The sequence below is a fragment of the Trachypithecus francoisi genome, unplaced genomic scaffold (genome assembly GCF_009764315.1).
Source record: "Trachypithecus francoisi isolate TF-2019V2 unplaced genomic scaffold, Tfra_2.0 Lachesis_group7, whole genome shotgun sequence".
NCBI lineage: Eukaryota > Metazoa > Chordata > Mammalia > Primates > Cercopithecidae > Trachypithecus > Trachypithecus francoisi.
Genome location: NW_022681472.1, coordinates 73,656,747 through 73,680,392, shown reverse-complemented (window position 1 = coordinate 73,680,392; position 23,646 = coordinate 73,656,747). Strand labels below are relative to the sequence as shown.

Sequence of the window (23,646 nt, the reverse complement as noted above, 5' to 3'; positions counted from 1 at the left end):
CTAGCATAGAAAGTCTAAAAAAAGAATCATTTTAGACAGTTGTAAGGGATAAAAATAGTGTTACAACACATTAGGTAAGAAACTGAGTGGTACCCACTCTCTCTCACATTTACCTGGCCTCTCTAAATGAATGATCCGAGGCTAGAACAGTCTACAGACACACTAAAATGGTTCTTTCCAGCTACAAGTTGACATACTTTCCGAGGGGCTTGAGTAGTTTTTTTTTCACCCCAATTTTTCAGAAGCACCTGAGTCAGCCAGACCATAACTGGATAGAGGATGCAAGAAGAAATGAAATGTAATTCCTAAAGCCCTTCCAAAAAAAGTAATGTGCTGATAATGGCTTTGATTTACCACTTTATTGTTGTGATTTTTTAAAAAATTCACCTCTCTAGATTTATAGTCTTAATACTTATTAAAATATTTAATTTCCTTGAAGCCATCTTCTTTAAAAATAAAATGAATAGCTTTAAGATTTGTACTCCAATTCAGACTGGACCTTTTCTATAACAACCTCTTCAATAATCACCAATAAAATAGGAAAATAGGTGTCAAGATGAATTTAGATTCAAGACAAGACAGTGACTCATCTAAGCTTTGTGGCTGCCTTTAGTAAATCCAATTTTCTTCTCTGGTCTTTGATCCAGAAACCTCAGTTCTCTTGCCGTGTAATACTACTTTCTTGTTCCAAAAAATGATTTCTTTTATTCTTAGAAATATGAATATCAGCACTCTATTCCTTAAAAAATTCTCCTGACCATCAATTTGCATCAATTTCACCACCACCACCATCACCAAAGAATGTAATTTAACAATTCAGTCGTGGGTCATGGTGACAATACTTTTGCAATGGCAGTGGTGAGAGGCAAGAGTTTCTCATTCTGAGACACATTCTTCTTGTCTTTTAGCCAACATGCATAGAAGTTATGAATGTGTGTATTTTTCATATTCCAATTAGTTAAAAGCCAGGTTCCAAATTTCTCAGTTCTATTTAGTCTCTGAACTCTAATGGGTGACACCACTTCTATGGGTCTTACTTCCAGCATCGCTAAAATAGAGGTGTTAGAATAGGTGATATGTGGAAGGTCTGATGTAAAGATTTGCCATCTGAATTAAACACACACACACACACACACGATTGTGCATTATTTCCTGCTCAAAACATGCAAATATCAAACGGACTTGTCTATAAAAAACATTATAGGAGTGTTTTAAAATATTCTATTTTGTTGCCTTTGTCAAAGTTTACTCTGCCCCATTGGTTCATGTATAAGAAATCCTATTTAAATCAGTGAGACCACAAGATGAAGCAGCTTTTGAAATGTTACCTACTGTTAGGTAGTATTACTTATATATTTTAGAGTCACAAATTATTCTTTTAAGCCAAAAAATATCTTCTCATTCTGAGACACATTCTTCTTGTCTTTAGCCAGTATGCATAGAAGTTATGAATGTGCATATTTTTCATATCCCATTTAGTTAAAAGCAGGTTCAAGACATCCCCCCAGGACTTACTGAAGAGATGTAATTATGGCCACTTGCAGTCTCCTTAGATGCATTGAGTGGAATTTTCTTTGAATTTGTATTCACAAGGAAGTACTTGACAACTGCACACCGTTCTTTGGAATAAATGTCAAACCCTCAGGCAGAATAAGCATGATAATGGGTATGTTGGCATAACCATTAACAACTACACTTGAATAATATACCAGGCTGATGGACAGAAACCTCTGCACCCACGCTCTGTTTCCTGTCTCTTCTTTTAATATCCAGTAAAAATGTAAAAAAAAAAAAAAAAAAAAAAAAAAAAAAACAACCAACAACTAGATTGTGCTAAAATAAATGCCAATAGATCCCCATGAGCAATGTTTATGAGGATGGTGTATTTGTAAGTGCTCTTTGCCAGTTGTTCCTGGTTCTTCTGCCTTCCAGAAGCTTGGTGGGATTGTGTATCCTAGTTTCCTGATAAGGATGGGGTCGAGGAGAACGTGAATAGCTCTGGCCAGTAATTCATGAGTTAAAATGATGTAAGTCACTTCCAAATTAGAGCACTTAATAGTTGATGTATACAGCCCTCCCAAAGATTTTTGTTTTTTCCCTTTTCCTCCTTGACAGCAAATCGGCAATATTTCAGGTGTTGGTTGCTATATCATCCTAGGTCCTGGACAGAAGACAATGTTAAGAGTCTTCAGTAGACCAACTAGGGACTTTACTGTGTCTGAGAAATAAACCTTTGTTGTTTTTAAGCCAGTGAGATGGTTGAAGTTGTTTATTGGCCTGACATAAGACCCAACCATCCTTGACTTATTCAGTAGCCAAATCCCAGTTATACCTGACCATTGGGGGTAAGCAACTGCAAAGAACATTTACATAACCCAAAAGACTAAATCTGTGATTTTAGATTCTCCAACCCCTTCTTCATCAAAGCTATTGTTAGAAGGATTCATGAAGAAGGATCTCTTTTGCCTTCTGCTGCTGAAAATTCAAAAATTCAAAATTTAGATTACATAAAGGGTTAGCTGGGCTGCAAAGTGGGAAGGTCAACAGACACTTAACAATAGACTCGAAATCAAACACCCTATTATGTGACAGTAAGCAAACAGGGATCCTGCTTTTCCTTGCTTCCAGTTGACCCTTCCTTTGTAGAAGTTCAGTTATCTTCATCTACAACTTCTACCCATTTAAGCCAAGACAAAAGGAGGAAGCCATAAAATAGAAAGACGCTAATCATTTTTAGAATAGGTACTGTATTTGGACCTTATATACCATATTTCACTTAATTTTCACAAAAAGCCTATGATGCAGAGATTAGTATCTCTGTCTCAAAGATAAGGAAATTGAGGTTCAGAGAAGTTATGTAACTTTCCCTAATGTTACCCAGCTGAGAAATTTTTCTGCTCTATACTAGTGTATATATATTAGCTGAGTCCAGTAAAAAATATCCATTAATTAGAGGAAACCCTCTGTGGATACCCTGAACTCAGAGTTTTCCACAGGGGTTAAGAATGCCCAGGATGGGGTTCATGAGGGTCAAATCCTTGGGTGAAGTGATTTTAGTATATTTCTCATCCTTTTTTCAGCTCCTTCTTCAAGCTTCAGGTGTTTACCATATTTCTTTTCTTCAGCAATTAAACGCCCTAGCCTTAGTGGACATGAGTCTAAGCCCAGATTCCCTAGGTAACAGAACGTAAAACAAAAAACTTTGAGTACCTTTTAGAAAGTGCAGTCCTGGGGAAGCAGGAGTAAGTGTATGATGAGTAATGTAGAAAAGGAAGGAGAACAAGGGAACAAATTACTGAGAAGCTATTGCTTAGTATAAATTGCAACCGATTACTCAATCTCATAGGACTGTCTTCCAGAGAGGTTGTGTAAAGTACTGTATTTTAGGACAAAAGAAGAAGGGAGAAGCATTTATTCACCAGTATGAGTAGATAGGTGGATGGATGAATAGGTGGGTGGGTGGATGGATGGATGAATGGTCAAATAGGTAGGTAGGTAGGTAGATGTATAGATAGTAAATCATATTGAATTTTGTGTTGTAGCTGGTCATTTATATGTCTGTCTTCTTCATAACTGCTAGTTCCCAGAGGGAAAAGTCAGTTGTTAAAGGCTTAGGTTCAGACAGGATAGGATTTAAATCCTACCTTGAATGTGTGCTAGTTCTGATACCTTTGAAAAGTCACTCAACTTCTTTGAGATTCGGTTTCTTTATATGTAAAATGGGGATAATCATATCTCATTAGAGATTGCTGCAGGGGATGACGGTAATAGCATGTGAAAAAAGGGCTGAGTATAGAGCCCACTATACAATAATGTAGTATACTAAGTTATTAATATTTGCCGTATCACCCAGGGCTTCTAATATGATGTTTCGCTCATCATAGACATGCAGTCAATATCTGCAGGTTTAGCTTGGATTCTGTTTTAGTCCATCTCTTCTTCTAGTTTCTGTTCCATTTCATCATCACATGGCTTTTCATATCTAATTTTCACCAGCTGTCCATTGTCATATACTGATTGGGCTTTAATATAGGTCATTAAAAACCAAAAGGGATTCATAAGGTAATGTGAGCAATGCATTATCTTCAAAGAAAAGCAACTGTAGAAATAAAATGGAACTTAAAAATTGATGCTCAAAAATCTCAACATATAAAAATATTTTTCCAGTTCTGAGCCAGAATGCCAGGGATTGTAGCTGGAAGACCCTGAGGTAGTGGTGCTACCCTTGTGCTTGTCAGGTGGGCCTGAATGAGATAATTACAATGAAAAATTCAGCCATGCCTGCTGTTGAATTGGCTTTACAAAATTGATGCTAATTCTCAAATCTGATGATTAACAGAAGCCCAAAGGAAGAAATATTAAGATCTATGAGATAAAAATATGTGCGATTTCTGTATATCTTCTTGGGAAAGTTTTAAGCATATCCCTGCATTACAAGTTCTCTTTTCTCAGGTTTTTTGTTGTTTTTGTTTGTTTGCCTTCATTTATCTATCAAATATTGTCTATAACACTCTCCTTGAAGAAGCAAAAAAACATCATAAGCAAATTCAACCTAACAATTATGATTGATTCCAAATACAAACAAGGTATTACTAATTAATTTAAAAGCCTTCAGACAACTAAAGGAAACTTCTGGAGGGAATAAAAATTACACTGAAAGTTAAATTTTACCTGAAGACAGTTCTTCAGCCTCAAGGGAAGCAAAATCATGTGGAATCTGGCCCAGTGACTCATCTAATAAATCATAATTGTTTGTGTTTATTTTCCCCTGTTCACCTAGGAAAGCAGTTGGAAGCAAATCAGGTCTGTATAGATGAACAGATTTAATTCATTTGCCCTTCCTGCCTTACCCAGAGACATAACCCTTGGCCAAACAACTGGCTATTGTGAAAACTATTAAGCAGTGGTAGACTCTCAGGTGGGGAACTGGCAGCAGTAGATAAACCTCTCCCATGAGTCATCTGCTCTTTTCACACATTTACCTTTAAAATGGAAGTTAAGAACAAAGGGAACAGTACATACAAAACACCATGTGAGATTAAAGATGCTTTAAAAAAATCTCTTCCTTTAGGCACTTTCGGTCATCACTATCATTTTACAGATGAGAAAATTGCAGGCTTTGTGCTTGTCCTTGCGAATGTATCCTTTACATGGTGAATATTTATTGGCATCTGTATAATTCCAATGATCCTAATGATACATAGTAGATAATCTATATGTCTATTGATTTGAAAAAAGTTAGATATATTGAATACTTGCCATGTGTAAGACACCATGCTAAGCATTTAAGAAATACGAGACATTCTCTTATTAAGAAATTCTCTTATTAAGAAATAAGAGACAAATTATTTTCTAGCTGAGTTTTCTAAACAAAGTCATGGCACTGCCTTGAATCATTTGTTTTACACCAAGAAAATGATGCCAATTGGGAAGATACTGAAACTAATTTTATCAACAAATCCAAGGTGCTTTTTTTCTGGAGACAAGAATAGAGTAGATAATGAACTTATGGCACAATTTAGGTGCATTACTTCATACAGAACAAGAACCTTCAAAATGTCTCCAGAAATGAGTCTGATTTGAAATGTCTTCTACTTCCTACCTCCTGTGTAATTAGTATGTGTAATAATGTCTCATGATAGTCTGACCCATATTTCTTACCAAGTTTGTGTCCCTTCGTTGATTTGAAATATAACAATTGTACTGAGGTAGGTAAAAATAAGGCTTATTTTTATTGTAGAGGTGAGATCATGGTTACTAAGTAGTGGTAGAGCTCAATTTGGAATTATGGTACGCAGAGTTTAAATGCAGGTGTCCCAGCTGAAAGTGCTTTTGTTAATTGATTGATCAAATTGCCAAGTTGTGCACTTTTTAAGAACTTACCCATTTAGCACCTTTTTTTTTTCTTTAATACTTCAAGATCTAGGGTGCATGTGTACAACATGCAGGTTTGTTACATAGGTATACATGTGACATGTTGGTTTGCTACACCCATCAATTCATTTACATTAGGTATTTCTCCTAATGCTCTCCCTCCCCCAACCCCCCCAGCCCCCAACAGGCCCTGGTGTGTGATGTTTCCCGCCCCGTGTCCAAGTGATCTCATTGTTCAATTCCCACCTGTGAGTAAGAACATGGAGTGTTTGGTTTTCTGTCCTTGTGATAGTTTGCTGAAAATGATGGTTTCCAGCTTCATCCATGTCCCTGCAAAGGACATGAACTTATCCTTTTTTATGGCTTGCATAGTATTCCATAGTGTATATAGATTTAGCACCCTTTTAAAAATTCTCTGTGCTATCTTTTTTTTTTATCCTTCCCTTTTTCATCCTACCTCACCAAATGTTTATAAGTCTCAAGGGTTAACACTTTTGTCCTTTTTGGCTTGTACACAATTTCCTTGGGTAATGTCACTCCAGTCTCTCTGTTTCTAGAGCAATGTATGTGCTCATAACCATGAAAGTGTCTTCAGCTGCTTTTCTGTCCTGAGTTCCCAATACATACTTCTAATTGTCTACCAGACATCATCACTTGAGTCTCCTATAGAAGGCAGATAAGATGTTCCAAATCAAATTCATTTTCTTTCTCCATAATTGTTGGCTCTTCCTGCTGTCAGTAATTAATGGCAGCACCACATACCTACTGGCCAGAATTCATGGATGTGCTCTTCAATTGCTTCTTAGCACCAACCCCTCCCAATGCGACCAGCCAACATGTCATACCTATTCCTTCCTCTCCTTCTCCATTACCAGTACCTCTTACAGTTTCCAACCTCTTTCTCTATTGAGTCTTTTCTTGCTCTTCTTTCTCCCCTTTTATTCCTCCAATTGTTTTGCAGTGATTTGTGAGTATTTTATATCAGAATGGGCTTTTGGATGCATGCTAACATTAAGTTATTCAACTCCACTTAGCCATATTCTCAGAACATAGCAATTGTTTCAGTAAGTGCTTGTTGAATGAATAAATGAATTATTTGAGGAATGGAGGAAAAGGGGAGAGGAGGTGTAATATAAGACTATAAAAAATCAAATAAACTGACATTCACAGGAAGATGGTTTTTGATAACTTTCATGAATTATACTACAAGAGATCTTTAGTAAATTCACTATAGTATACATCCTGGATGTTTCCTTTCTTGGCTAAGATGAACTGTAAACTGACATGGTTTTCAAACTGACCAGAAGTTTAGCTAACTCTGGGTAGTCCTCAAATAGTTTTTTGTGGCAAAGATCATGACGAGGGATCACAAAAGGAACTCCCAAACCAACTGGTTATTTCAGACTTTGTGTGGGCTTCTTTTAATGAATTTCCCTAAATGGAAACCCACTGTGTCACTCATGGTTCTGCATACAGAGAGCAAGCCCAGTAGTATGGGACTGGCTACATTGCATAATGCAAAAATAAACTTGCTGGATCAAGTGTATTCTTTTGTTTTTTTAGGAAGACGCATACACCAGTAGAATTCTCTAGTCAAATCAATTGTGATCTGAGAAATTTTCAACTCAGTAGCTTTGGACAAGAGCTAGTCTTAGCACAAAGAAAAGTCAAGGTCAGTTTATCTGGACTTCAGGAAGGTTGTGATTGATCTCCTAACATTGGTGATCTTCTAACTCTATGCCCTTGAGACTGAATGAAAACTAAGCACTTTAGGGCTTACTTTTGGACTATGTATGAAGGAAATAGTGTAAGGGAAAGCATTTGGTAAATGTTAAAGGATTTGACCAAAAAATTCATTTTATATGACACATGCTCTAAGTTTGAATTCTGCCTGCACTAATTACTATGATGTGAAACAAGTTAATTACCCTGACTTATTTTTATAGTTGGTGAAGACTTAATGATAACAACAATGATTAAACATTCTAAGTAGGTGCAAACCAAAATATTATATACATTGTTTATTCTTCCACTGTCTGGCACAGAGTTGCTTTAATACATGTATGCTTGAATGAAACAGACAAAACAGGCCAGCCATAGTGGCTCACATCTATATTCTCAGCACTTTGGAAGGCTGAAGCAGGCAGATTGCTTGAGCCCAGGAGTTCAAGACCAGCCTGGGCAACATAGCGAGACTCCATCTCAAAAAAAATAAAATAAAATTGATATAGACAAAATAAAATTCCATGTTCAAAATACTTATTTTTTTCTTCTTGCATATACCATTATGATACTTTCCTACTTCTTAAATATGGGGAATTATCATTAGAAATTTATATATTTATGACCAACAGCTGAATGATTAATTGCAAAATCAGAGCATTTAATAAAAATTATATACATATATCTTAAATATTTTATTTTGACTTAAAACATTTAAGTAAACATTCATTCCTCTGTATTTTGAGATACAACTAACCTCCTTCTTAGAGACGGTGTTTGCTAAGTCTCATGCTGCCTTTCTTACAAAACCCCCTTCTGTAAGTATTACCCATTCATTCAGCTTTGGGACTTAAAGCTATTTATGAAACTAATTGATTAAATGATCCTTCTAGATGTTTTCCCTGTCTTAACAGTTATCTCACCTATTCCAAATTCTGCAGTAGGTTGTTTTTTGTGGGTTTTATTTTGAGGGTAAAGGAAAGGCTTCATTTTTCTCAAGTTATTCCAAAGCATTCCATTTACTTTTCATAGAAAAATGTTTTTCACACTCATGTTTGTTGGTTTACATAATATTTAATTGAATTTCCTAATTATAGTTACAACTAGCATAAACAGATTCAGAAATGACTTTTGTTAAGCATACAACTCCACTGGTAGGATCAAACATGAGCTGGCTTGCTAGAGGAAAGGCATAACTGATAAGCTGGGAAATCTGGTGATTTTACAGGCGGAATAGAAGGCATGGGGGAATCTGAGAAGGGGAGGTTGGTAAAGAGTTCTGTTATGAAGAGGGGTTTCACAAATAAAACAAGGTGGGACAAGAAGCATGAAGGGGATTAGAGCAAGACATTTTTTCCAAGTTTACTGGGTAATTAAACTATGAAACCAAAGGATAACACGATGATAGAGCTAGAAAAGGCATTAGAGAACAGCTAATTCAATTTGCCCACCATCTTCACCCACTACCATCGTCTGCTAGCGTTTGATATATGAGAAAAGATGCTTAAGCTTAAAATGGAAAATTCTTTAACATTGCTCAACATTAAAAATGGAAGGCAAGGAGAGGGACAAAGTCAGCTGAGATGGAACCTTAACTGTCCTTTGAAAAAAAGGAATGGAGGCTTCAGGAAGAAATTCTGGACTGATGAGAAGCACTAGATTAGAAGACTTTCAGGTTCTCTTCAAGCATAAGTGGTCTATACCAAAGGATGGGTAGCCAGGGAATGGGAGGAGGATGAAAGAAAGAACACAGAAAAAAATCATTTCTTTTTTAAAAGTCAAGCATAAAACACAAAAAAACAGAGTAGCCTTTTGTTTTGTTTTTGTTTTGAGACAGAGTCTCGCTCTGTCGCCAGGCTGGAGTGCAGTGGCACCATCTCGGAGTAGCTTCTTCTATAGACAGCACCTCATGCTTCAGCAGACACTCCTATGCATGTGTCCCAGCTTGGGCAGATGCTCACCAGGGGTCTGCATTTTACACAGAAATGAATTTTTAAGGTCTAATTAGGTTTTAAATATTATCAAGTGGCAAAGGGGCTGTATCCAATGTTAAGGTGATCTGTCCTGGGGCATCTTTTTCATTGCTTTTCCAGGAAATAAGCAGAAGAAACCGAGAGAAAGGACTGAAATGAAGAGCTCTATTAATCTTGCCCATCCTCTGTCCAGTAACTGAGTCCAGAAATTCTGTGTGGGAATTGGGGCTAACCAAAGATTGAGACCTAAACATCCAATTTTGGCCACACAGAGCCTGTCTTTTTACCAAAGTGGAAAAATCTTCAACTAAAACACAGAGGCCCAACTGACCTTGCTGAAAACAAGTTTGTAATTTCTCAAGGCTTTCCGAGTTTTAAAAATGTGTATGATTATTCCACGTGATAGCCTTGGAGACATTACCTTCATTAACATACTCTCTAATTCTTAAGTTGACCTTATTTCTTCATTTTCTCTGTGGGTTCCCTTCATCTCAACCTCCCTGTATCTTTAAGAAAGAGCAACAAATTTCTGAAGTATGGTTTTTGGAAACCAACAATATTATGTCCAAATACCTAGAAAAATATAAATTGCATCAGTGTTCTTGGTCATATCTGTATTTATATGGCTTCTTGTAATGAAGATCACAAGCACCATCTGTGGAGTTTTCCCCTCCTGTTCTCATTTTTTGGCAAGGAAGGAGAGTCCGTGTGTTGATGAACAAATGGGCACACCTGAACCATGTTGAAATGGGAAAGGGAAACCAGTGAGAAGTTCTGCTGGGGAAACTTCAGGACTCCTACCTACCAGGATGTGACTCACTTAGCAGTGGCACTCAAGATAAAGGAATCCCTCCGGATCTCTATGCCAGGCCTCTTGAAAGCAAACACAACTCTCAAAAGTGGCTTTCCAGGAAACTGAATGTGAACAGCAAGAGAAAATAGTATTTCTCATTACTTTCACATGTTTTTGCAAGTTGAATCAGGAAATCTCATTTTATAATATTGAGAATTGTTTATACTATAGGACCCCTGAATTACATATCATATATAATTCTTCTATATATTATAGGAGGATTAGTTATATCATAGGAGCCCTGAAAGATGTTCCAGTATATATTCAAATGACAAACTAGCAAGAAAGTCAGACATGTCATCTTGCTTTCTTGCATTACTTTGATCATTATTTGCAATTATTTGCTGTAATTATTTCTTATTATTGTCTGCATGCTCACTCAACTGTAAATTTGAAGGCAAGGACCATTTGTGTTTTATTCTTGCCACATGCTAAGTTCCCTCCATGATGCTTGGTACATAGTGAATGCTCAATGAGTGTGTGTTGAATGAAGAAATAGGTTCCATCTATTTCTGAAAGATTCAGAACAAACCAGGGCTGCCACTCACTACTGGTCCATTTCTTTAATCTAGTGTCAACCCACTCCACCTGAGACAATTAAAAGCCCCAGGAAAATTCAAGAAGATGCTTTCACTAGAAACTCTCAGGTCAAGGGAGTGTCCGGAAAAGACCACTGAAGCACCTCTGAGCTTGCACTGAATTTTGCTTATTGTTGGTTGGGAGTTCCTTACATTATAGCACTCCCTCTCTTTGAAAATTGTCTCTGTGAAGAGTACAGTGACTCTGGATGAGATGTTTCATTCTTCTCTTCTGGTTTATCAACTCATATTAGGTCAAATCAGCCCAGACACTTGCCATGTTTCTGTAAGAAGTGAATGAAGTTACTTTAGTTAAAATGTTCCAATGCTTATGAAAAGGGCCATTCTTTATCTTTGCCACCCCTAATTCAAAAGGGTGTGCTGTTTCCCTAGCTTGGCATGCTTTTTCCAGGTCAGGGGGTTCCTGTGAGATTTCCTGAATTCTGCAAAGAGAGTTTGGAAAAAAATATTGTTTGGTTTACCACCTCCCAAAAGCCTGAAAATAGTCAGTGTTGATCCCTGTACCAAAAACAAATAAACCACCCCCTACACACAAATAACACAGTTTCTTCTGAGCGTGTGATTCCTGTAATTAGTGTGAAGAACTACTTCAGTGCTCCCTGGAAGACCTTTGGGGATCTAAATACAAGATAGAATACCCAGTTGAAACTGTCCTTCCAAGTGGCACCCTTGTCCATGAAATCCTCTTTCCCCTACTGCACAGGCCTCTTCCTGCCATTATGTATGGAAACTTCTGAACCCTGCCTGCTCCCTGAAATTTATCCCAGTACACCTGAAGAGATGTGGTCGTTTAATTTACTTAATATTTTCTTAGATGTCATTCACCTATGAGAGTCAAGACTGCTGATCAATATGATGTTTAGAGAAAATACCAACCTTACATTCGAGGAAACTTTTCCATGAATTGCAAGCTTATGGGAACAGGGGTCATGTCTGACTCACCAGCATATTTCTGGTGCTTGACACCTGGAAGGCATCCAACATATATCTGTTGCATGAATGATGATAGGGATGACTGTTGTAATCATATACCTTCACATATCACCAACTCTTCAGTATTTTCTTGGAATCAAAAAGTCTTAGAATAGGAAAACCAAAAGAGGTATCCTTTCCGAAAGAGGTATCCTTTAGTCCCCAATATGAACACCCTACTTAGAAATGTTAATCTCTCTGTTTCCCCCTCCATGTTTCCAGGCTTCTTTACCTACTCTCTCTCCTTTTTTTTAAAACAATACTTGCATAATTTAGTATAATGTATTATTTTTACTCCTCTAATTGGATTAACTCCATAAGGTCATGATTTCTTGCTTCTTTTATTCCGAGTTGTATCCCAAGTGCCCAGAACAAAGCCTGGCACATACTAAGGACTCAGTAATTATCTGTCAAATGAATAAATGAAAAGATAAATTTTTAGTATGCATCCCAGGCGTCAGAAGCACTGCAGGTGTTTTAAATCCCCAGGCCCAATCCCACATCAGTGGAATAAGAATACTTAAGGATATGAACCCCAGGAATCTACATTTTTAACAGGTGATTTTGGTGTAGCTGTTCTGAGAACAACCAGTTAATCCAACTCACTCACCTAGAGATAATCCTGAAACCCAAGAAGACAGTATCTTTCAGGTCACATGGTAATTCAGCAGTACACCTAAGTGTTATAGTTCTATTTTGACGGGCTTTCTACTCCAGTTGTCTTTGAGCCTGGATTTTACTTAATATGTAAAATCCAGCAGACAGCACTGCTATCTGCATTCCTGGTCTTTGAGATTAAGCTCCTGGAGGCAAAAATTATGGCTTCTAAGCTAACTTTGTGGTAAATCTCATTAGGCTTAAGGTAATACAGGACTTTTTGAGTTAAATGATACTATTGCACATAAGAACAACCCTATTTTCATGCTAAGATGCCACTGTGTTCCTTTCTCCTTCTAGTTTCTGGACATCTCCATTAAGTGGACCACCCAGGAAACATTTCCTCCAAAGTACCTTCATTATGACCAAGAAACTTCTCATCAGCTGTTGTGTGACAAATGTCCTCCTGGTACCTACCTAAAACAACACTGTACAGCGAAATGGAAGACCGTGTGCGCCCCTTGCCCTGACCACTACTACACAGACAGCTGGCACACCAGTGATGAGTGTCTATACTGCAGCCCTGTGTGCAAGGAGCTGCAGTACGTCAAGCAGGAGTGCAATCGCACCCACAACCGTGTGTGCGAATGCAAGGAAGGGCGCTACCTTGAGATAGAGTTCTGCTTGAAACATAGGAGCTGCCCTCCTGGATTTGGAGTGGTGCAAGCTGGTACGTGTCAATGTGCAGCAAAATTAATTAGGATCGTGCAAAGTCAAATAATTGTGACAGTTTAGGAGAACACTTTTCTTCTGATGACATTCTAGGATAGCAAATTGCAAAGGTAATGGAATCTGCCAGGTAGGTACTATCTGTCTGGAGTGCTTCCAAACGACCATTGCTCAGAGGAATACTTTGCCACTACAGGGCAATTTAGTGACAAATCTCAAATGCAGCAAATTATTCTCTCATGAGATGCATGATGGATTGTTTGTTTTTTGAAGAAACCAACTCGAGTTGCACTGCTGATAGTTGATCTATACCTGTGTTTCACTTCAGCATGGACACCTTCAAACTGCAGTGCTTTTTGACAAACATCAGAAATGTTAATTTATACCAAGAGAGTAATTATGCTGATATTAATGAGACTCTGGAGTGCTAACAATAAGCAGTTATAATTAATTATGTAAAAATGAGAATGGTGAGGGGAATTGCATTTCATTATTAAAAACAAGGCTAGTTCTTCCTTTAGCATGGGAGCTTAGTGTCTGGGAGGATAAAGACTATAGCAGCATCTCTTCAATGAGCTTATTCTTTATCTTAGACAAAACAGATTGTCAAGCCAGGAGCAAGCACTTGTCTATAAACAAAATGCTTTCTCTTTTGCATCTTGAACAGCATAGGGTAGGGCTCATGTGTATTGAATCTTTTAAACCAGTAACCCACATTTTTTTTCTACCACATTTGTGAAGCTTCAGTGCAGTCTATAACTTTTCATAGCTTGAGAAAATTAAGAGTATCCACTTACTTAGATGGAGGAAGTAATCAGTATAGATTCTGATGACTCAATTTGAAGCAGTGTTTCTCAACTTCAGCCCTACTGATATTTTAAGAAATATCTGGATTCCTGGGCTGGGCTCCCTTTTGTGGATAGCTGTCCTGTGCATTGTAGAATTTTAGCAGCATCCCTGGACTCTAGCCACTAGATACCAATAACAGCCATCTTTCCCCCATGCAACAACCAAAAATGTCTTCAGACATTGTCAAATGTTGTCAGGTGGCAAAATCGCTCCTGGTTGAGCAGAGTCATCAATGCTAAGTATATGTAACTATTTTAACTCTCAAAACTTGTGATATACAAAGTCTAAATTATTAGATGACCAATATTTTAGGTTTAAAGGCATACAAATGAAACATATTCAAATATCAAAATCTATTCAGTTTCTCAAATAGTGAATCTTATAAAGTTAATCACAGAAGATGCAAATTGCATCAGAGTCTCTTAAAATTTCTCTTGGTATGAGTATTTGAGGGAGAAATTGGTGTTATTTCCTACTTTTTATTGGATGGTACTTTGGGACTCAAAAGCTAAGCTAAATCGTGTGTGTGTTGTGGGAGTGTGGAATCCCATCCGATAAAAGCAAATCCATGTAATTCATTCAGTAAGTTGCATATGTAGAAAAATTAAATGTGGGCTATGCAGCTTGGAAACTAGAAAATTTTGAAAAAAAATGGAAATAACAAGAATCTTTCTTAAATAAGTATGAAAATCTGTTTGTAGAATAAAGCAAGCAGGCAGCCAGAAGACTCAGAACAAAAGTACACATTTTACTCTGTGTACACTGGCACCACAGTGGGATTTATTTACCTCTCCCTCCCTAAAAACCCACACAGTGGTTCCTCTTGGGAAATAAGAGGTTTCCAGCCCAAAGAGAAGGAAAGACTATGCGGTGTTACTCTAAAAAGTATTTAATAACCGTTTTGTTGTTGCTGTTGCTGTTTTGAAATCAGATTGTCTCCTCTCCATATTTTATTTACTTCATTCTGTTAATTCCTGTGGAATTACTTATAGCAACCATGGTGAATTCTCAACTGTAAAGCCAAATTTCCCATCATTATAATTTCACATTTTGCCTGCCAGGTTATAATTTTTATATTTCCACTGATAGTAATAAGGTAAAATCATTGCTTAGATGGATAGATCTTTTTCATAAAAAGTACCATCAGTTATAAAGAGGGAAGTCATGTTCAGGAAGGTCATTAGATAAAGCTTCTGAATATATTATGAAACATTAGTTCTGTCATTCTTAGATTCTTTTTGTTAAATAACTTTAAAAGCTAACTTACCTAAAAGAAATCTCTGACACATATGAACTTTTCATTAGGATGCATGACAGGTATGTATCTGAAGAATGACAAGATTCTTAGGCTCGGCACAGTGGCTCACACCTGTAATCTAAACACTTTGAGAGGCCAAGGCGGGCAGATCACCTGAGCTCAGGAGTTCAAGACCAGCCTGACCAACATGATGAAACCCTGTCTCTGCTAAAAATACAAAAATTAGCCGGGCATGGTGGTGCACGCCTGTAATCCTAGCTACTCAGGAGGCTGAGACAGGAGAATTGCTTAGAACCCTGGGGCCGGAGGTTGTCGTGAGCTGAGATCCCACTACTACACTCCAGTCTGGGTGACAGAGATGAAACTCTGTCCCCACTGCGGTCCCCCCTCCCTTTCCTTCCCAAAAAGATTATTCTTCATGCAGAACATATGGCAGTCAACAAAGGGAGACCAGGGTCCAGGTGTTCAAGTCACTTATTTCCAGTAAATTAACAATGAAAGAACACCATGGAATCCCTGCCCAAATACCTCTGCTTATGATATGGTAGAATTCGGTGTAGAGTTGGATCCCATTTAAGGAGTAGGATGTAGCAGGAAAGTACTAAAAACAAACACACAAACAAAAAACCTCTCTTTGCTTTGTAAGGTGGTTCCTAAGATAATGCCAGTGTAATGCTGGAAATAACATTTAATATGTGAAGGTTTTAGGCTGTGGTTTCCCCTCCTGTTCTTTTTTCCTGCCAGCCCTTTGTCATTTTTACAGGTCAATGAATCATGCAGAAAGGAAAGAGACAGGAGATGAAACTAGAACCAATCCATTTTGCCCCCTTTTTATTTTCTGGTTTTGGTAAAAGATACAATGAGGTAGGAGGTTGACATTTTTTATAAATGAAGTTTAATAACTTTCTGTAGCTTTGATTTGTCTCTTTCATATTTGTTATCTTGCATAAGCCAGAATTGGCCTGTAAAATCTACATTTGAATATTGAAGTCTAAATCTGTTCAACTAGCTTACACTAGATGGAGATATTTTCATGTTCAGATACACTGGAATGTATGATCTAGCCATGTGTAATAGACTCAAGTGCTTGAAAGTATTTATTTTTAATAGCATCTTTAGTTGTTGACTGGTTCAAGTTTTTCTGCCAATGATTTCTTCAAATTTATCAAATATCTTTCCATCATGAAGTAAAATGCCCTTGCAGTCACCCTTCCTGAAGTTTTAACGACTCTGCTCTTTCAAACAGTTTAAGCAAATAGTATATCATCTTCCGTTTACTATGTAACTTAACTGTAGGCTTACGCTTTTGAGTCAGCGGCCAACTTTATTGCCACCTTCAAAAGTTTATTATAATGTTGTAAATTTTTACTTCTCAAGGTTAGCATACTTATGAGTTGCTTCACAATTAGGATTCAGGAAAGAAAGAACTTCAGTAGGAACTGATTGGAATTTAATGACGCAGCATTCAATGGGTACTAATTTCGAAGAATGATATTACAGCAGACACACAGCAGTTATCTTGATGATTTTCTAGGAATAATTGTATGAATAATATGGCTGACAACAAGCCCTTACTGCCACTCAGCAGAGGCTGGACTAATGAACACCCTACCCTTCTTTCCTTTCCTCTAACATTTCATGAGTGTTTTGTAGGTAACGAGAAAACTGACTTGCATTTGTATTACAAGGAGAAGAAACTGCCAAAGGGGATGACAGTGGAAGTTTTGTTCTCTGTCTAATGAAGTGAAAAATGAAAATGCCTAGAGTTTTGTGCAACATAATAGTAGCAGTAAAAACCAAGTGAAAAGTCTTTCCAAAACTGTGTTAAAGAGGGCATCTGCTGGGAAAGGATTTGAGGAGAAGGTACTAAATTGCTTGGTATTTTCTGTAGGAACCCCAGAGCGAAATACAGTTTGCAAAAGATGTCCAGATGGATTCTTCTCAAATGAGACGTCATCTAAAGCACCCTGTAGAAAACACACAAATTGCAGTGTCTTTGGTCTCCTGCTAACTCAGAAAGGAAATGCAACACACGACAATATATGTTCTGGAAACAGTGAATCAACTCAAAAGTGTGGAATAGGTAATTACATTCCAAAATATGTCTTAGTACGATTTTGTATATCATCTCTCTCTGAATTGAACACAAGGCCTCCGACCACATTCTTGGTCAAACTCACATTTTCCCTTTCTTGAACCTTAACCAGCTAAGGCTATTCTTGATGGATCACTGCTAAAGCTACAAATCAGAATCTCTCAAAAAGTCATCTTCTCACAGATAACACCTCAAAGCTTGACTTTCTCTCCTTTCACACTGAAATCAAATCTTACCCATGAGCGACGGGCAGTGTCAAGTTTGCCACTGAGATGGAATTAGGAGAGTCCAAATTGTAGAATTCAAGTTATATGTTATTACTTTCAAGAATGTCTGTATTATTAGCTAAAGTATAAATTGGCAACTAAGAAGCAAAGTGATATAAAAATGATGACAAATCAGGCCAGGCGTGGTGGCTCATGCCTGTAATCTCAACACTTTTGGGGGCCAAGGTGGGCAGATCACTTGAGGTCAGGAGTTCAAGACCAGCCTGACCAACATGGTAAAACCCCATTTCTACTAAAAATACAAAAATTAGCTGGGCATGATGGCAGGCACCTGTAGTACCAGCTACTCGGGGCTGAGGCAGTAGAATCGCTTGAACCCAGGAGGTGGAGGTTGCAGTGAGCTCAGATTGTACCATTGCACTCCAGTCTGGGCAAGAGAGTGAGATTTCATCTCAAAAAAAAAAAAAAAAAAAAAGACAAATTAGAAATGTGTACTTGGCTTTGTTACCTACGGTATTAGTATATCAATTGCATGGAAGTTTCAAGGTACTCTGGTTGTGTTAAGCTCTTCACTGGGTACAGGTCACTAGTATTAAGCTCAGGTTATTTGAATGCATTCCACGGTAGTGATGACAATTCTTCAGGCTAGTGTGTGTGTTCACCTTGTCACTCCCACTGCTAGACTAATCTCAGACCTTCACTCAAAGACGCATCACGCTAAAGATTATTTGCTTTTTTGTGTTTAATTAAGCAATGGTATAAACCAGCTTGACTCTCCCCAAACAGTTTTTTTGTACTACAAAGAAGTTTATGAAGCATAGGAACGTGAATTGATATATATATGAGATTCTAACCTAGTTCCAACATTTTTTCATTGTGTAATTGAAATCATACACAAGCCATTTAGCCTGTTTTCTTATCTAAAAAAAAAAAAAAATGAAGGAAGGGGTATTAAAAGGAGTGATCAAATTTTAACATTCTCTTTAATTCATTTTTAATTTTACTTTTTTCATGTATTGCACACTTACTATGTGGTACTGTGCTATAGAGGCTTTAATATTTACAAAAACACTGTGGACGTTGCTTCAGATGAATATAGGTAGTGGAACGGCAGAACTAGTATTCAAAGCCAGGTCTGATGAATCCAAAAACAAACCCCCATTACTCCCGTTTTCTGGGATATACTTACTCTACCCAGATGCTCTGGCTTTTGTAATGGCTATGTAAATAACATAGTTTTATGTTTGGTTACTTTCCTATGTAATGTCTACTTATATATCTGTATCTATCTCTTGCCTTATTTCCAAAGGTAAACTATATGTCTAGATGTGGGCATAAATAACCTACTATTCCAAATTACTGTTCAAATTTCTTTAAGTCAGTGATAATATTTGTTTGGACATTAATCGTGAAGTTCCCTGTGGGTAGTAGGTAAACCTTTAACAGAATGTTAATATTTGTATTCTTTATAAGAATTTTTGGCTGTTACTTATTTACAGCAATATGTCATTCTAATTAGACATTTACTAAACTTTCTCTTGAAAATGATGCCCAACAAAGAACATTAGAAGGCACATAAGCTTAGCTGGTCTCTGCCACTAAGACCAGCCAACAGAAGCTTGATTTATTCAAACTTTGCATTTTAGCATATTTTATCTTGGAAAATTCAATTGTGTTGTTTTTTTGTTTTTGTTGGTATTGAATAGACTTTCAGAAATCCAATTGTTGAGTAAATCTTCTTGATTTTCTAACCTTTCTTTAGATGTTACCCTGTGTGAGGAGGCATTCTTCAGGTTTGCTGTTCCTACAAAGTTTACACCTAACTGGCTTAGTGTCTTGGTAGACAATTTGCCTGGCACCAAAGTAAATGCAGAGAGTGTAGAGAGGATAAAACGGCGACACAGCTCACAGGAACAGACTTTCCAGCTGCTGAAGTTGTGGAAACATCAAAACAAAGACCAAGATATAGTCAAGAAGATCATCCAAGGTATGATAATCTAAAATAAAAAGATCAATCTGAAAAAGTTTCCACCAACTGATAATGTAGATGTGATTCCAAAAATAGTTATACAAGGTTTTGTTCTCACCCCTGCTCCTCAGTTTCCTTGTAAAGTATGTTGAACACTCTAAGAGAAGAGAAATGCATTTGAAGGCAGGACTATATCTCAGGGAATCTGCTTTCAGATCCCTTAACTCTTCTGTAAGCCGTCCCTCTAGACTACCAAGGAGAAGTTCTATAACAACTTTGAATCTTACATTGCATCTCTACCAAGCAGCTCAGTCGTATTCACTTGGTAATTTTCTCCAGGTAGGCTCTAGGTAGCTTGCAAATATCCTCTTATTAATCCTCATGATATGGCCTGTATTAAAATTATTTTAATAGCATATGTTATGAGAATTAATGAGATAAAGTCTGAAAGATGAGACTCTTGTAGGAAAAAGCTAGTTAAAGCAAAACATTCTCACATTTTATAGGTTTATATAAAGATTCTCCTTTAGAAATGGTGAGAGAGAGAAATAAAGAGAGATAGGGAGAGAAGTGGGAAAGAATCTGAAGAAAAGCAGTTTCATCCAGTGTGGACTGTAAGTTTTAGGACACATGACGGAAAGAGTTCTAACTTCAGTAAGCACTGGGAGGACATGCTAGAAGAAAAAGGAGGGAGGGTTTCCATAATGCAGACAGGGTCAATGAGAAATTCATTCTGGTCCTCACCGGTAGTTAAGTGACTGTATAGTCTTGCACTACCCTACAAAACTTCAAGTGTCTGAAACCGAGGTAACAGATTTCAGGATACCAACATCTTTGAGAGCTGAATGCTTTTGTTTATGCAAAGAGTAAATTTTTATTGTTTTAGGCCAACCAAAAGAATTCTTTGAACGTATAATTAGCCCTGAAGCCAAAAGAAAAGAGAAAATCAGAGACTGTTTGAATTGGAAGCGACCAAATTCCCTATTATATAAATGAGGACATTTTAACCCAGAAAGATGAACTGATTTGCCTTAGGGCTCACAGATACTAAATGACTCACGTCATTAATAGAAATGTTAGTTCCTCCCTCTTAGGTTTGTACCCTAGCTTATTACTGAAATATTCTCTAGGCTGTGTGTCTCCTTTAGTTCCTTGACCTCATGTCTTTGGGTTTTCAGATATCCTCCTCATGGAGGTAGTCTTCTGGTGCTATGTGTATTCTTTAAGGATTAGTTAGAGCAATGAACTTATCAACTAGCGCCTACGAATGAAACTTTATATTACGAAGTAGCTAACTTGAATACTTTCCTTTTTTTCTGAAATGTTATGGTTTTAATTTCTCAAACTTTTTCTTAGAAAACTGAGAGTGATGTATCTTATTTTCTACTGTTAATTTTCAAACTCAGGGGCTTCTTCCAAAGTTTCATTGGATGCCAAGAATATATAGCATATTATCCTATTATAACAAAAAATATTTATCTCAGTTCTTAGAAATAAATGGTGTCACTTAACCCCCTCTCAAAAAAAGAAAAGGTTATCATTAAAATATAATTATGAGATTCTGTGAGAAACTTTTGCCTCAGGCTGGTTTTATGATGGCATTGGATGAATATAAATGATGTGAGTACTTCTTTGGGCTTTTGCTTTATGCAGATATTGACCTCTGTGAAAACAGTGTGCAGCGGCACATTGGACATGCTAACCTCACCTTCGAGCAGCTTCGTAGCTTGATGGAAAGCTTACCTGGAAAGAAAGTGGGAGCAGAAGACATCGAAAAAACAACAAAGGCATGCAAACCCAGTGACCAGATCCTGAAGCTGCTCAGCTTGTGGAGAATAAAAAATGGCGACCAAGACACCTTGAAGGGCCTAATGCACGCACTAAAGCACTCGAAGACGTACCACTTTCCCAAAACTGTCACTCAGAGTCTGAAGAAGACCATCCGGTTCCTTCACAGCTTCACAATGTACAAATTGTATCAGAAGTTATTTTTAGAAATGATAGGGAACCAGGTCCAATCAGTAAAAATAAGCTGCTTATAACTGGAAATGGCCAGTGAGCTGTTTCCTCACAATTGGCCAGATCCCATAGATGAGTAAACCGTTTCTCAGGCACTTGAGGCGTTCGGTGATATCTTTCTCATTACCAATGACTAATTTTGCCACAGGGTACTAAAAGAAACTATGATGTGGAGAAAGAACTAACATCTCCTCCAATAACCCCCAAATGGTTAATCCAACTGTCAGATCTGGTCCGTTATCTACTGACTATATTTTGCCTTATTACTGCTTGCAGTAATTCAACTGGAAATTAAAAAAAAAAAAAACTAGACTCCATTGTGCCTTACTAAATATGGGAATGTCTAACTTAAATAGCTTTGAGAGTTCAGCTATGCTAGAGGCTTTTATTAGAAAGCCATATTTTTTTTTCCGTAAAAGTTACTAATATATCTGTAACACTATTACAGTATTGCTATTTATATTCATTCAGATACAAGATTTGTACATATCCTATAAAGAAATGGTATGACTTAATTTTAGAAAGAAAAAATTATATTCTGTTTATTATGACAAATGAAAGAGATAAAAAATATATTTTTAATGGAAAGTTTGTAGCATTTTTCTAATAGGTACTGCCATTTTTTTCTGTGTGGAGTATTTTTATAATTTTATCTGTATAAGCTGTAATATCATTTTATAGAAAATGCATTATTTAGTCAATTGTTTAATGTTAGAAAACATATGAAATATAAATTATCTGAATATTAGATGCTCTGAGAAATTGAATGTACCTTATTTAAAAGATTTTATGGTTTTATAACTATATAAATGACATTATTAAAGTTTTCAAATTATTTTTTACTGCTTTTTCTATTGCTTTTATTTGAATGGGACATTAATGGGTCTGAGCTTTCATAATATCCCTGTTATCACCAGGAACATCTGGGAAGTGTTAAACATGCAGATTCCTGGACCAATTTGTTGAAAAACTCTGGCAATGAGAACAGAAACTTGCATTTTTAACAAGTTCCAAAGTAATTCGTATTACAATAAAATTGGAGTACTTCTGAAGTCAGCCTTAGATTACAGATAGTGCAAGCCACTTATAACTGCTGCCACTAACCCTGAGACACCAAGCTATGTAAGCTATTTTGGTAGCAAATAAGAGAAACTAGCACTATTAAGTTTAAGAAAAAAAAATAATAATTGGAAGAGTAGTATATTGACTGAGTTGAATGGTGGTCGCCCAAAAGATATTTTCAAAATTCGCAGAAGCTGTGAACATTTCCTTATTTAGAACAAGTGTCATTGTAATTAAGTTGAAGATCTTTAGATGAAGAAAGCATTTTGGGTTATTCAGGTGGGCCATAAATCCAATGACAAGTGTCTTTATGAGACACACAGAGTAGACAAACAGAAGAGAAGATGAAGTGAAGACAGAGGCGGAGGTGGAAGTCATATAGCTGTAAGTCAAGGAAGCTAACAGCAGCCAGTAACGGGCTGCCCTCACTCTGCTGGAGCCTCTGTAGGGAGTGGGGTTCTGCTGACATCTGGATTTTGCAATTCTGGCCACCAGAACTGTCAGATAATAACTTTCTATTGTTTGAAACCATGTGGTCTGTGGTAATTTGCTGCAGCAGCCACAGGACACTAACAAAGATGGCATCCAAGCTTTAAAAAGAGCAGAATCAATTTTTGTGTGTGGCAGGGGGCCGGGGCATGTTGGCTCAAAATTTTTTACTTTCAGAGCTGGCAACAGTTGCTTAGCAATGCTAGCTAAGCTGATACAATCTGAAGGCCATCCCACCTTTATCTTTAGGCATTTGGCCAGCAGATCCTCTTGCAAACAAGATCACAGACCATTTGGGATCTGTCTCAAGAAGTGTGTGGGAAGAGGTCCTCTCCCCCATATACTTTTCCAAACAAGAT

At 37.2% G+C, this 23,646-nt stretch overlaps 1 protein-coding gene across 1 annotated transcript in view; it reads left to right on the top strand.

The window, feature by feature from the left end:
• The window catches only part of TNFRSF11B (TNF receptor superfamily member 11b), a 28,578-nt gene extending 6,003 nt beyond the window's left edge, over positions 1-22,575 (top strand). Inside the window, exons 2-5 of the mRNA XM_033202868.1 lie at positions 12,951-13,320; positions 17,318-17,509; positions 19,511-19,735; positions 21,371-22,575. Of these exons, the coding sequence (XP_033058759.1) occupies positions 12,951-13,320; positions 17,318-17,509; positions 19,511-19,735; positions 21,371-21,759 (1,176 nt within the window). The 3' untranslated portion in view covers positions 21,760-22,575. The remainder of the gene's footprint in view (positions 1-12,950; positions 13,321-17,317; positions 17,510-19,510; positions 19,736-21,370) is intronic.
• The last annotated feature ends 1,071 nt before the right edge of the window (positions 22,576-23,646 follow it).